General features: G+C 51.7%; 1 protein-coding gene across 17 annotated transcripts in view; it reads right to left on the bottom strand.

Moving 5' to 3' along the window:
- Positions 1-15,042, bottom strand: part of PTPRE (protein tyrosine phosphatase receptor type E) — a 186,966-nt gene that overhangs the window by 35,471 nt on the left and 136,453 nt on the right. For 16 of the 17 annotated variants that reach the window (XM_078346773.1, XM_035269481.3, XM_078346781.1 and 13 more), the window contains 4 exons: positions 9,895-9,994; positions 9,549-9,622; positions 7,718-7,854; positions 641-731 (listed from right to left, as the gene is read on the bottom strand). In XM_078346773.1, coding sequence (XP_078202899.1) covers positions 641-731; positions 7,718-7,854; positions 9,549-9,622; positions 9,895-9,994 — 402 coding nt within the window. Of the gene's footprint in view, positions 1-640; positions 732-7,717; positions 7,855-9,548; positions 9,623-9,702; positions 9,855-9,894; positions 9,995-15,042 lie in introns of those variants that run through there. The other variant, XM_078346784.1, reaches the window with a different exon arrangement.

The following is a 15,042-nucleotide window of genomic DNA, read 5'->3' as shown; positions in this document are numbered from 1 at the left end:
CTCCAGGTCATGGCACACCCGGCTGGAGCGGCTCACTGAGATGCCCTCCGCACACATCCGTCTGCTCCCTGGCCCTGCCACCCCCTGGCACCCATGCTCCCCGGCCATGACCACTTGTACTGTTGTGGTTAGATCAGGTCGATTAGGAGCCTTTCTACAAAGCTGCTGCCCACCTGCAAGTTTTGTTTTCTGTCATTTTTGTCTTTGGTTTTGGACCCCAGACAGCTCTAGGGATTTGCAGCTTGTAGCCATAAGCACTGAGTCTGAGGGAGGGGAGCTGCCCAGGGCCACTGGCAGGCCTAGAGTTCCATAGGAGGGACCCTGCCAGCTGGTGCCCCTGGCCACGAAGCAGCACCCTTTCCTGCTGGGACCCAGGCAGCCCAGGCCTCGACAGTAAGCACAGGCTTGGCAGCCAGACCCACAAGCAACCAAGGTGCCCAGGGCCTGTGCAGGGAGACGGGCACCCAGAGAGGAACATTCTGGAGTCCTAGGTGCACACGCTGAGCAGTTAGAGTGGTTTGGGGCCCCAGTCTCTGGCCTCTGAGCACCGGGAACACCCTGTGGTCATGGGGAGCTGCAAGGCAAAGCCGAGTTTAGTGCAAACACCATCGATCATGCAACAGATAAAATGAAATCTTACTGGGAAGGATGTTGGGGTATCTGTTTTTGTCTCTGTTTTCTTCTTTATTTGCCAGTTCAAAAGTTCCTTGTATGTGTCCAGAAGGTAATGACTGGAAGAGAACGCAGCGTTAGTGTGAACGTGATGGATTCCAGCAGCATGCCCATGTCAGTCTCCCTACTGAGCACAGGAATTACGAAAACACTTGGAGCGAACCACCTGCCAGCCATAGTTCGTCTCTGCCTCGGACCTTGTGCCAGGCGCAGGGCAGGGGATGAAGGAGACATAGATCCTGGCTTTCCCCAGGGTGCTCTTTCTTGTGGGGCAAACAGTGGTATGGTAAAAGTGACAGTCTCATCAGCCAGGCCAGACACTGCATGAAGGCAGAGGCTTGCCTGCTCATTTCTCTGGCATCTCAGGGCCCACAGGTCCTGGCTCACAGCAGGCACCTATGACTTGGTAAGAACTGACCACAACAGAGCTGTGAGTTGGGAGAGAGGAGAGCGAGGACAGGCATATGGAGGGTTTATAACAGGGTGCTGTGACTTCGGGGCTGAAGGATGAGTGGAGTGGTCCTGGGAGGGAAGGAGCAGGAAACAGCCTTAGATATAGTCCTGACCTTGCTCAAGACTCCACTCGTGCTCTGTGGACCAGTGACATGGGCACACCTGGCAGGGTGCTGGTTAAAAATGCAGACTGCCCGGCCACACCCCAGACCCACAGAATCGGCATGTATATTACCAAGATCCCCGGGGCTTCAGTGCACACATCTTTGGGAAGCACCATCCTAAGCAACCCCTTTGTCCCAGTCAGGGAAGTCAGATGTGAAAGGAATGCCGCGGGGCCCCATCCCCTATGAGCAGCATAGCTGAGTGTGAACTCTGGTGGCCTGAATTCTAGTTCTTTCTGCCGCCTGGAGCCGCCGCCTCTGATTCCAGGTCACCTCTAGCTGTCCTGTGTCTGCTCGCTGCCCAGGTGACCTCCCCACAGTGCGCAGTGTGAAGAGCCTCTTGAAGCCCCGAGTCTTGTCCTTCAACATTACACCTGGCCAGTTGCTGGACCCAGGGCCACTGGGATTCCAGTAACATGTGTCAGTATGCAGTGAGTGCTTCAGTGTGCCAGGCACGCTGCTCCAGCCTTCCCAATTCACCTATTATTAGGTGACACCAGGATGGTCCCTGTTTTATGAGTGAGGAAACTGAAAGCCAAAGCAAGTGTTGTAGATTCGTCCTGGGTCACCGAGCGAGCAGGGGCGGGAGGCTGGAGCAGCACCCAGATGGCCAGGAGGATGCCCACTCCTTCAGATGTGGGAGAATGCGAGGGGTCCCTCTGCAAGTACTCAGGGGAGCAGAGCAGACCTCACTGTGTAGATTTGGATCCAAGCCATGCAGCCCTGGGCTTGCTCACCATGCAGAGAAGGGGCCTGACCTGCCGCCCACAGGTGTCCCAAGCTTTCCTCTCCTGAGGGCAGGAAGCTCATCTGACCAGTCAGTGCTCATGGGAGGGACACCATAGGCCACGCTGTTTCCTCTGCTTTGGGGCAACCAAACCTCGTGGCCACAGCATGAGGCCCTTCCAGGCCATGGGGCTTGTGGGTCCCAAAGCAGAGGCAAGAGGGTGGCCTGTGTGGAGGGACCTGCCTGGTGGTACCACAGCAAGGCTGATGGGTGGCTCTCGGCCTCATCCCCAGCCACCAGCACCTACACCGCCTGCAGTTCCCGATTCTTCATTAGAGCTGTCTTAATACTGACCTTCTTCACCTAATCTAAGCCTGACATTTGTGGTAACATTCTAGAGCCTTCTCTTTTCCCACCCTCAAAAGCTATTTTTGGCCCTAGTACTGAAAATACACAGGAGGCATGATACCGGATGGCGGGTACTGTGCATTTGTCAAAACCCACAGAACACACAGCACACACCCGCAAGTGTGGACTTCTGTGAGGAACAGCAGAGCAGTGTTGGTCCATCAACTGCAGCAGCTGAAGCACACGAATGCAGGAAGTTAATAATGGAGAAGCTGCTCACGGGGAGGAAGGGGGTATATGGCAACTCTGTACTTTCTGTGCAGCTTTTCTGTATACCTAAAACTGCTCTAAAATAAAGTCTATTAAAAGATAAGTTAGGCCGGGCATGGTGGCTCATGCCTGTAATCCCAACACTTTGGGAGGCCGAGGCGGGTGGATGACCTGAGATCAGGAGTTCAGGACCAGCCTGGCCAACATGGTAAAATCCTATCCCTACTAAAAATACAAAAATTAGCTAGACGTGGTGGTGGGCACTTGTAATCACAGCTACTTGGGAGGCTGAGGCAGGAGAATCACCTGAACCCGGCAGACGGAGGTTGCAATGAGCCAAAGTTGCACCACTGCACTCCAGTGTGGGCGACAGAGTGACACTCTGTCTCAAAAAAAAGAAAGAAGAAAAAGGAATGGAGAAGTCTCCCTGGAGGGATTGCATGGCGAGGATGGACCAAGCTCTGACATCCCCCAGCTGTGTGGTCCTGGCAGCTGCAGAGATCCAGACCACAAAGATGGGGAATAGCCACCCAGCTGCACAGAGGGTCAAGGTCAAAGTGTGAGGGAGGCATCGTACCCTGCGCATCGCACATGTACGTATCCTGGATCCAAGCGCACAGAATAAACAGCCACACAGACTCTGCAACCCTTTCTCTGACTGTCAGTCTACCTGGGATCTGAAATCTCTGAGCTGCTCAGGTGGCCCAGGGAAAGGGGAGCGCACCTGGAGGGGTCTGCGCACTGGGACGAGCCCTGCAGTGCCCGGCTTGGGGCTTGCCCACAGTAACTGGCCAATAAATACCTTGTGATTGGTGTCCCATTATGTAAATTGTCCAAAGAGGGTTTGTGGTTTGTCTGTTGGAGTGAGATTTCATTTCTTTTATCTTTATTTTTGAGACAGGGTCTCACTCTGTCACCCAGGCTGGAGTGCTGTGGCATGATCTGGTCTGACTGCAACCTCCGCCTCTCGGGTTCAAGTGATTCTTCCACTCAGCCTCTGAGTAGCTGAGACTACAGGTGTGGGCCAACCCCACCCAGCTAATTCTTGTATATTTTTTGTTAGAGACGGTGTTTCACCATGTTACCCAGGCTGGTCTGGAATTCCTGCCGCTCGAGCGATCTGACTGCCTCGGCCTCTCAAAGTGCTGAGATTACAGGTGTGAGCCACTGCACCCGGCCTAGAGATTACATTTCAATGAACTCATGAGCCACGTTCCTTTCCCTCTCCTCTCAGTAGTGTTGGGCAGGCAGCGGGAGAGAGTACAGGAAGCCATGTGGGCAGCTCTGCGAGAGGCCCCAGCTGCTCCATCGAGCTCCAGGCAATGGTTCTGGTTTGTGGATTGTGCTGGAAGCTTTGCAGTTGACACCTCCCTCTGCATTTTTGTAGCACTTATTAGTGTATGAGTCCTAGGCACTCAGCTTGACATAACTTGCTAGGATAGAGGCAGGAAAAGCCTGTCTGCAGAGGGGCATTTTACTTAGCCCAATGGCACTTGCTTTCCAGAACTTACTCTGGGGCCTGGGAAGAGACTTTCCTAAGATGGCATTCCACCAGTGCAGGGTGGAGGTTGCAGAGTGAATTCTTGTAAGGACTCAGATGTATGTCCAGGTTATCCAAAGTCATATCCATGTTATCACAATCCTATGGGAGCTGGGAGTATCCTCATCACACAGAAAAGGAAATAGGCAGAGGCTAATTGGCCAAGCCCTTCGAGCTGGGACAAACACTCAGGCCTATGCCAGGATTCACCTCACTGAACTGACCCCAATACCAAACCCGTTTCATCCTCACCAAGTTCACCTGCACTTTGAATTGGCACTGCACACATGTCAAAACTCAACCAGATCCACCATTTTGAGACTCCTGTCTCCCTTTCGTTACTTTGGGGAGAGGAGCTCAGATCACAGGGCAAGAGAAAAGCAAGATGGGGTTGGGAGTATGTCCCTCTAAGGACCCAAGAGACAGCTGGCCATGGCAGGCTCCAGCACTCTTAGAGGACGGGTGCTGCATGAATATGGCCTCAGGACATGACTAGCCCTTCACTGGACAGAAGAGCAAAAAAAAAAAAAAGCACAGCCTGGGCAACACAACGAGACCCCATGTCTACAAAAAAGTAAAAAGCCAGTGGACATGGTGGCACATGCCTGTAGTCCCAGCTACTTGGGAGGCTGAGGTGGGAGGATCGCTTGAGCTGGGAGGTCGAGGCTGCAGTGAGCTGTGATCAGGCCCCTGCACTCCAGCCTGGAAGACAGAGTGAGACCCTATCTCAATCAAACAAACAAACAAAAACAAACCGAAACACAACAGCAGCTCCCCCAGGGTTCCCCGGACACAGGATCAGCACCGTGATCCTGACTTTGAGTCCAGGGCTCTTCCCCTCCCCCGTGTCTCTACCCTGCCTGTCACTGAGCAGAGGGACTCTGATGTTTAGCTGAGGGCCACCCAGTGGCAGAAGAGCATGAGGATCTTCCTCTGGGTGCAAAATTTAACAGGGTGCCCCCAAAATTCAGAAATAAGAGAAATAATATTTGAATACAATATTTTTTAGAAGTCCAAATCAAGGCCCAAAATCTATGATGACCAAAATACGAAACTTTTAACTAATGGCAGGGTCAGTAACTGTGTGTGACAAGCCATACATATAGGGGCCCAGGGCAACAGGGAACACAGTCAGCCCAAGCCTGTCTTCCTTTACGGTCATGCTATTTTGTTCACCAGGGACTGTCTGCATTCCTTTTGATATTTTATTTTTTACCTTTCCTGTGGTGTTGACAAGGTTGATGTTTGAAGTGCTGTGTTAAAATGTAATTTATCCCACCACCGAGCTTTTGGCGTTGCCTTAAATTTTGTGCCTGGGGTGAGTGCCTCTCCTGCCCCACCCTATTCCTGGACTCCCTCCCGGGAAGTGGCCCACACTTTTGAGCTGGTTCTGACTCAGACACCCCTGTCAGCAAGCCCAGCCCCTGAAAGAAAAGCGCAAGGGGAAACGGGATGAGAAGGGCTGGGGAGGGGCTCTGCTAGCTGAAAGCCTGGATAGTTATTTTGAAAATAAGAATTAAGGTCTGTTTTCAGGCTGAGAGATGGTGACACAACAGTGCTTGAAGGTGTCTTTCAATATGACCTAATTTCTCCAAAAAAGGGGACACATTTGGAAACAGTAAAAAGGAAGCGAGATGAAGCAGAGGAGACTTATTGCTAGTAAACAAGCACTGCACGGTTGAAATGTGCCACCCCCATCCCATGCCTTCACACACTGCTTCTGGGCCAAGTATCGCGTCTACAGCAGAGTTCATGCCATCTTCAGATGCAACAATTGCACAACACTGTTGTTTATAGAGTCCGTTGTCTGAGCCTCCCATTCCAACCCCAAGGTAATGAAGAAACAGGCCCATCTCCATTGCCCCTCCTAGGTGGTGGAAGATAGCTTCAAGGAGATTAACTAATGTGCCAGGGCCAGTGTGCAACAGGCATAGCCAGGACCAGTCAGCAATCCTGCTGAAAACCTATCCTCTTTAAGATCAGCATTCAGCACAGCTACATGCAAGATGGCGAAGATGCATAAAATTCAAAACCTGACCAAGGATAAATACTGAATAGCAAAATCCAACACTTCCTCATATCTGTTTGTCTGCCTCTATATGTGCCTATCCATCCTTCCATCCACCCACCCATCCATCCACCCACCCATCCATCTATCCTCCCATCCATCCATCCATCTATCCATCCATCCATTCATCTACCCATCCATTCATCTATCCTCCCATCCTTCCATCCAACCACCCATCCATCCATCCATCTATCCATCCATTCATCCATTCATCTACCCATCCATCCATCCATCTATCCTCCCATCCATCCATCCACCCATCCGTCCATCTATCCTCCCATCCATCCATCCTCCCATCCATCCATCCATCCATCCATCCATCCACCCACCCACCCATCCATCCTCCCATCCATCCATTCATCCATCCATCTATCTATCCTCATCTATTCATCTACCCTCCTACTCATCCATCCATCCACCCATCCATCCATCTATCCTCCCATCCATCCACCCATCCTCCCATCCATCCATTCATCTATCCATCCATCCATTCATCCATCCATCCATCTATCCATCTATTCATCCATTCATCTATCCATCCATCCACCTCCTACTCATCCATCCATTCATCCATCCATCCACCCATCCATCCATCTATCCTCCCATCCATCCATCCACCCATCCATCCATCTATCCTCCCATCCATCCATCCACCCATCCATCCATCTATCCACCCATTCATCCATCTATCCTCCCATCCATCCATCCATCCATCCACCCATCCATCCATCTATCCACCCATCCATCCATCTATCCTCCCACCCATCCATCCATCCTCCCATCCATCCATCCATTCATCCATCCATCCATCTATCCATCCATCCATTCATCCATTCATCTATCCATCCACCCACCCTCCTACTCATCCATCCAACCTCTCATTCATCCTCTGCCTTCCCACTCATCCATCCATCCATCCACCCGCCCACCCACCTTCCTATCCATTCATCCTTCACTCATGTCAATACACAAGCAGATACAGCTAGTGTTCCCTCCAGGCAGCTCACAGCTGCCTCATTAATGCTTAGATGGTGGTTCAGAAGAGGAGCATCGCCTACTCTGAATAGATGCTCCAGCTCTCAGAAGCTATGAAAGGATGGTTCAGGGCTCCGTTGCTTTCACCATGATATTGTCATACTGTGCTGTGCTCAGGCCCTAGTTTTCTACATTATCGAGATAGCAGTGTTTCTGTCACGACTGATTTTAGAACTTGATACTCAGAGTGTGGGAGGTAGAAGGAGCCTTCACGAACCTCTAACTCAACTTCTTATAAATGTCTCTTCTTATAAATGAGGGAATAAGCATTAGTGAAGGGCATTGCACCACAAACCAGGTTTCCTCCCACATCCCACCATGGGACAGTGTCATAACTGATGCAAGGGTTCTGAGTCTTTGGGATAAATCTTGAATCTAACACTGGATTTCACAGGTCTCTACCACAGGGTGCCCAGCAGCGGGCCGCTCCCCACACTCACGTTGAACTCCTCCCGAAACTGCTTGCAGTCGTCGGCGGATCTGATGCGGATCTCCTCCTCCAGGTGCTCCACAGGGATGGGAAAGTACTTCTTGGGCCCCGAGGGTGACCTGCTGAGTAGCATCACCCTTTGCTGCTCTGTGGGATCAAAAGAAACATGGGGGCCATTTAGCCACATTCCTGGACAGGTGACTGAGTAACCGAGCTGACCGACGACATTCCTGAAGAAACGACCAGGCCGGAGCAGGGACAGTTCTCTCAAATCACACAGCCCGGCTAAGCCGGGTCCTGAGCCGCTGAATCCAAACACCCGCCTCCTGGGAGGCATCCACATCGTCTATAAGTGACGGGTGCCCCTCTGTCTAGTGTCACCTGCTCTCCCCCATCAGAGGCATCCTGTCCCCCTCCCCAGACCACTCATCCACCCATCCTTCCATCCCTCCTTCCCTCCAGCCCCTGCTCCTTCCAAAAAGGATTCAAGACAGCTTCACTCTCCAGCTCAGGTTTCCAGGTTTGGAAATAAGGAAGAGTAATTACGGCTTCTGGGAGCAAACTCAGAATGGTCTCTCTCAGCCTTTTCCTTTTCATAACAAAGATTCCTGGTTCCTCAAACCCCATAAGCTCGAAGGGAAATAAGAGAAGCCACCCTTGTTTGGGGAGGGTGACAAGGGGCATTGAGAAGGAGAAGTATGCATTCTAAGGGAGTCCTTGGACACATTCCTTCTGTAAGTTCAGAGTGAGAGGCAAGAAATGTCATGGGTATGTTTCTCTTTCTGGGGAACGAGCTGATATTGACGAGGTCAACATAACTCGGCTGTCACACTTGCAAAAAGGGCCTGTCCCCACCTGCAGAGCCATTCTGAAGCCCAGCCAAAAACTTCACCCAAGGATCACTCCTCTGAGTGACAGACAGGATCAGAATGAGCGCCGCTGGGCGTCCCTGCTGCTCACCGGCCGCACCCTCTTCCCTCCAGCTCCTACTGTGGAAATGTGCAGGGCAGGGAGCAGGGGCCAGAACAAGGGCAGGAAGACAGCACCTGGGGCCACCAGATCATCTAACCAGGATCTCGGGTCCCCCAAGCACTGAGAGGGTACATTTCAGCTGGATCCTTGTTGGTGATATTCTTTTAATGATCTAAGGGTCTGTTTTAAGAGTCTATTTTAGTCTGACAGCACAGCACATGTGTTCCCCCAAACCATGGAACAGTTAGGTAGGAAGGTGACCACAGGAAGCTGTAGCCACTGGTGTGTGAAGCAATATTTTTGTGGCCTCTGCCTTACACACGTTTCTTGGTCATCTCATCTCTACATACAGAGAGAAAAGCAATGTTCCTTTGTAAGTAGTGACAACAAGTTAGAAACTGTACTTGGGACTGAAGAGTTGGAAGTGCCCCCAGCTGACTCTGATCCTCTGTAAACATGAAACACGTTAACAGAGCAAGGCCCTTTTTTCAGCTTGATTGGCAAGCAGTACAAATCCAGCTGAATAGCTTATGAGCCAGTCTTATCTTAGAACGATTGTAAGGCCTCACTGAAAAGTGTTACATGTCAACACCCTGTGAAAACGACAGGATATGAACGGTTTCTCTAACACAAGCCACAAACAAAAATGTCTCAAATGTCTGTGTCACACCAGAGAGAAAAACGACCCCTAAAGTTTTGAAATGGTGAAATTCTAAATGAAAGCATCATATCAGGTAAAGTGAGGCAAAAATGGCAGAGCTGAGCCACCTCCAAATTTACTCTGAATGTAAAAGAGACAAAGCATCCCACCCACTGTCTGTTAAAGAACACGTTTTCCCTGAGCCCCAGCCAGAGAGGTGCCCCCATACCTTGTTCCTCCAAGATTCCGTTGGGCATCTTCTTGTCGCTGGCGCTGACCACAGCTTTCCTCTGCTTCCTGAACCTTAGAGACACAGGACTCATTAGGTTTCCACACTTCTAGGTTCCCTAAGAGCCAACAGCCCTCAGCACAGCGATACCCACCAGGTGAGTCTGGAAAAGCTACTCCTGGTGCTCATGGCTGAGCCGAGCTAAGGCCTGGCCTCCGTGTCTCCCAGGCCCAGCCACCCGGCCTCCCAGCTGTTCTCTGCAGCACAGCCCACGCCCGCAGCATCAGAAGGCTCATTTCCTCCTCTGAGCTGGTTGGGGCAAGTCGGCGACCCGGGACACTCCTACCTGAAGAAGTAGGCGGCGAGAAGGAGGATGAGGAGGAGGAGCAGCAGAGGCAGGAGGAGCCAGGCCAGCAGCGGCTGGGAGCCACCTGGGTCCGGAGGGCCTGCAGGGGAAGTGCAAAGACCCTAACCCCTGACCTCACTTCACACTTTGCAAAAGCGTCCCCCTCCATGAGCCTTTCCTCCTGGACACCAGAACCCCAGGCTACAGTTTGCAATGTGGATTCACCATCCTGAAAAGGCCCCACGAGGTAACAGAGGAGCGGCTTTGGTTGTTGCTGTTGACTCAGAGAAAGAATCCGGGACTGGGGCTTGGGTACAATGACTTGTCTGAGACCCTGGGCAGGCATGATGGGGGTGAGCTCCCCAGACCTCCACACGGCCTGGCTGCCTGGCTCTCCTGCTAAGAAGCTGGGGGAAGAGTGGACGCCCCTCCCTAGTGTCCACTGTGGGCCCTGGATGGTGCAGGAGCCTGACTCGGCACAGCTCAGCAGCTCCCAGGGCCCCCTGGGCTTGGGCATGAGCTCAGGCACAGGAAGGCAGCCTGGCCTTGGGGCTGGGCAGAGGCCTGTGGCCCTGGCGCATGGTGGCCCCACCTTGCAGAGCCTCCTGGTCCTGATTCCGCCTGTCAGAGGCCGAGTGCCCAGCCACCATCCCCCCTGTTCCTCTGTCCTTTCTACCTGACAGGCTGACCTTCCTCACCTGGAAAGAGACCCACAGCCAGGCCCAGCTTTGCTGCAGCTTAGGACCTGCCAGGCCCAGCAGTGGCTCTGCTGCGGCTCAGGACTTGCCCCTGGCTCGTAGCCCAAATCCCAAGGGGCTCTGGTGGCCTGGCTGCCATCTTTGGACCCCACCCTCTCAATGTCGGACTTTGTCCCCGCTTCTCCCCAGCCATCCACACAGCCCCCTCCTCACCAAAATGAGGACAATATTCCCCACTCACTGAGGACAATCTCAAAGGCCCCACCTCCAGAAAGCCCACTGGACTCCTATCTTGTAGACCCAGAGGGGCCCTGGATGCCTCAAAGCACAAACCACACCCTGCTGTGAGTGAACAGGCCCTTAGCACGACTGCTTTGCTTTCCATGTTTCTGTGGAAACCTCTCGAAGGCAACGATTGGGCTTCCAACTCTAGTTCCCAGAAGCACCAAGCACTGGCCCTGAGCCCAGTGCAGGCTCCATGCACTTCCTCCTGAGGGCTGGCACAGGAGGGCACTCCCAGCACCAGGAGGGCTCCACAGCCCCAGAGGCTCCACTCACCTCACACCCCTCATCTGGGTCCAAAAGAGACCCTTATGCCTTCTGCCTTGCACCCTGGGTTATAAACTCCCCAGGGCAGGGGCTGGATTGTCCTCCCTCATCCTCTAAACTCCCAGGCCTGGCACTGACTCTGGCACCCTGTGAGTGGTCCATGCAGTAATTTCTAAGAAATGAAAAAGTTTTAGGGACTTGAGTGACCATTAGATGTTGACGTTCACAGAGGACACAGCTGGCCTGTCATGAGGAGGTGGTCCCAGCCAGGAGAGACGGCACTGTTCACTGGCCCCCCCACTAAGTGCCCACCTTCCAGGTGGCATCTGTGCCTCCCTCATCTGTCTGGCAGTGTCAGTAGCCTAGCAGCCTGGCTGTCCTCGATAGCGCCCACACTCAGGTATCTGTGGCCCTGGCCCAGAGGAGCCGGTTCTGGCCCCACACGAGGCTGGGTTGGTGCCAGGCTGAGTGGCTGGGTGTGGCTGCCACAGTTCCCCGCCTTTGGCTTCCAACCTGCCCACAGCAGAGCTTCCCTGGGGAAGTGAGGTGGCCTGAGGTTTCCATACTTGCAACTCCAGACAGCACCCCCCTCCACTCTGCCAAGGCCTTGGAGCAACTCCAGCACAGACTGCGGGGGAACCTCTGACATGGAGAGAGGAACAGCATGGAGCCCAGCGCCCGGGAGGGCCTGGCTGCTGCTCGCTCTTGAGACTCAGCTGGAAAGCTTGGGCATCGGTCCCCCTCCTCCCTCCCAAATGTAGCCAAGTACATCTGCCCTCATCTCCTGGGGCCCCACACAATGAAACTTCCCACTTCCGCCTCACACAGAGGTCAGGCTCTGGGCTCAGCTTCGGCATACATGGTCACTAAGTGCAGTCCAAGCCAGCTCATGGGGTCCGCTCATCAGAGACACGAGGAGGTACCTGGGCCCCGCCAGCCCTCCCTGGGTCCAGCTTCCACGTTCCTGCCTGAGGCAAAGGCTGCAGTCACAGACATGGGTGCTTCCACAGAGGACGGGGCTGAAGCAGCCATACCCGCAAAGGGGGCGTGCACATGGGCAGGGCTGGTGGTCCCCCAGCTCTGGCTCTGGAGTTTCTCATTAGCTGCCTCTGTTCAGGAGGCCAGAGATGAGGATCAGAAACCCCACGACCTTCTAGGGGCAGGCGAGAACACCCTAGTGGTTCAGGTACACCAGATGGGGGCAGGAAAGGAGACTCCACATCCTGTCTGCAGGAATGGCTGCTTCTGAGCTCCAGCATACTAGGCCCAAGCGCAAAGGGGGCCCACAGTGCCCAACTCTTCCCACCTTCCTAAAGAAGAAATTCATATTTTTATGGAAACATTTTTTGATTTTTAAATATTGGTAAGAAATTCGATTTAAATGTAATTTTTAAAAATGGTGTGGGCCAGGAAGAAAACAAAAATATGTCCTGTGGGCACCAGTGTGGTCCATGCAGGAGTCAGGGAGCCATCTGAGAAGAAATGCCAGTCACAGTCTATTTTCATTTCCTGTTGTTATGGCTCCGACGTGGTGGGGCAGAAGGTCAGGGTGGCCAGTCCCCAGAGTGGTCATCCCGAAGCAGCCTTCTTCCTGAATGACAGTCTAGCTGATGCCCAAAGCCAACTGTGTGTGTATGTTGACATATGTACATTTGCAGCTTGTGTGTGTGTGTGTACATGTTTGCTTATGCAGAATCTGATCCTGAAAATTGAGAAGCTTAGGCTTGAATGTGACTTTGGAGCAGACAAAGAGAATGGGAATCTTGGCTGGAATGTGACCACCCGACACCGTCTGCTCAGGAAGCTGGTCCTGAGCTCCCGCCAAGAGCTGGGGTCTTCTAGGGACCACCTCAGTTCTGTCCCAGGGCTCAGCTGCTCTCACTGTGTCCCCTGTCTTAGCTCCATCCCCTTTCCCCTCTCCCACCTTCATGCCAAGCTCTCCCTCCCGAAGGGACCCTAAAGGCGGAGCAAGTCCATACTGAAAAGACGTGGCTCACTCAAAGACAGGTGTGCAGACAGAGGCTTCAGGTCCCAGCTCACTGCAACCTAAGATTCCCAGTGCTCAGGAATGCATTCTGTTTGCCACAGTTAAGCATAATTAAGATTTTGAAGTGTATATCTTTCCTGACATGTTCTTCTATAAATTTCTGTTCATAAATATGCTGGTTTGGGAAATAGACTACACTACTCCTCTCATTTCAGCTAAAGCTTCACGATTGTAAAAAGTATCATTATTTTAAGAACCACTAAGAAAGAAAAAAAATGATACTGATTATAATTGTGAAGTGCTACCAATTTTAAGACACATCCCCATATAGCCACATTAAATATGAAAGAAACAGATGAAGCGCGCCTGGGGGCAGCCTCCAGCTTGCCTTTCTGGTACGGCTGTCTGTCTTGGAGAGTTTCCATGGCAGCCCAGATAAGCTTCCCCATTCTGTGTAATAGCTGCTTGGATTCCACTTTTTGGATAGACCAAAATAGGATGGACATTTAAGTTGTTTCCAACTTTTCTGCTATTACCTACAATTCTGCAACATATATATATATATCTTTGTGTCTGGCAAGTGTTTCTGTGGGATAGCTTCTGTGTTAGCCTGTATGCCTGCTACATTTTAACACGATTGTCAAGTTGGCAGCCTGAAGTTTCTAACTTCTGCACTCATCCATAGCGGGGGTCCCTGCCAGCTGCCTCAGGACACAGGCAGGTATCAGTCTGTGGCCTGTTAGGAACTGGGCCGCACAGGAGGAGGTGAGCGGCAGGTGAGCGAGCATGACCACCTGAGGTCCACCCCCCTTCAGATCAGCGGAGGCATTAGATCCTCACAGGAGCTCGAGCCCTATTGTGAACTGCACATGCAAGGGATTCTTATGAGAATCTGATGATCTGTCATCATCTCTCTCTCTCATCACCCCCAGAGGGGCCATCTAGTTGCAGGAACACAAGCTCAGGGGTCCCACTGATTCTACATTATGGTGAGTTGTACAATTATTTCATTATATGTTACAATGTGACAATAATAGAAATAAAGTGCATGATAAATGCAATGCGCTTGAATCATCCCCAAACCACCTCCATTCCAATTCCATGTGAAAACTGCCTTCCGTGAAGCTGACCCCGGTGCCACAAAGGTTGCGGAGTGCTGCCCGGAGGGTGTAACAGAGCCAGTTTCTCTCCTCTGGGGTGTGGTCAAGCCTTTTGATTTCGGTCCATCTGACAGATAGAATGATTTTAATTTGCATTTCTCTAATTTCTAGAGAGTTGAGCATCTTTTCATTATTAGCGAGACATAATTAACTGGATATTTGTATTCTGCCTGGTCATATTCTCTATTCGTCTCCCTACTTTTACTTATTATTTTTTATAGACAAAATTGTATTATATAATTTGTAACCATTTACCTTCAAATCCTTCTGTAAAAGAATGTCTGGATGATACTGAATACACTTTGTTCAAGAAGCAAATGAAACAACTTCCTGTTAATCTGGCACACTATGGCACAGTGTTACCATCTGAAACGGCCCTTCATACTTCTTCCAGGGATCAGATGAAGATTTTTTTTTGATGGGGGCTCACTGTGTCACCCATCTGGAGTACTGTGGCACAATCTCGGCTCACTGCAACCTCTGCCTCCTGGGTTCAAGTGATTCTCCCGTCTCAGCCTCCGGAGTAGCTGGGATTACAAGCACACACCACCATGCCTGGCTAATTTTTTTCTATTTTTAATAGAGATGAGGTTTCACCATATTGGCCAGGCTGGTCTTGAACTCCTGACCACAGGTGATCAGCAGGCATCTCTAAAGCAAAGACTCTTCTTTTTAACAATAAAGCTAATCACGATGCCAGTATCTGACCTAAAGCATTAAGAATCATGCTTTAGTTAATATCACTAACTGTCAC

The sequence above is a fragment of the Callithrix jacchus genome, chromosome 12, assembly GCF_049354715.1.
Source record: "Callithrix jacchus isolate 240 chromosome 12, calJac240_pri, whole genome shotgun sequence".
NCBI lineage: Eukaryota > Metazoa > Chordata > Mammalia > Primates > Cebidae > Callithrix > Callithrix jacchus.
Note: the sequence above shows the minus strand (reverse complement) of the source record. Positions and strands in the feature narration are given on the sequence as shown.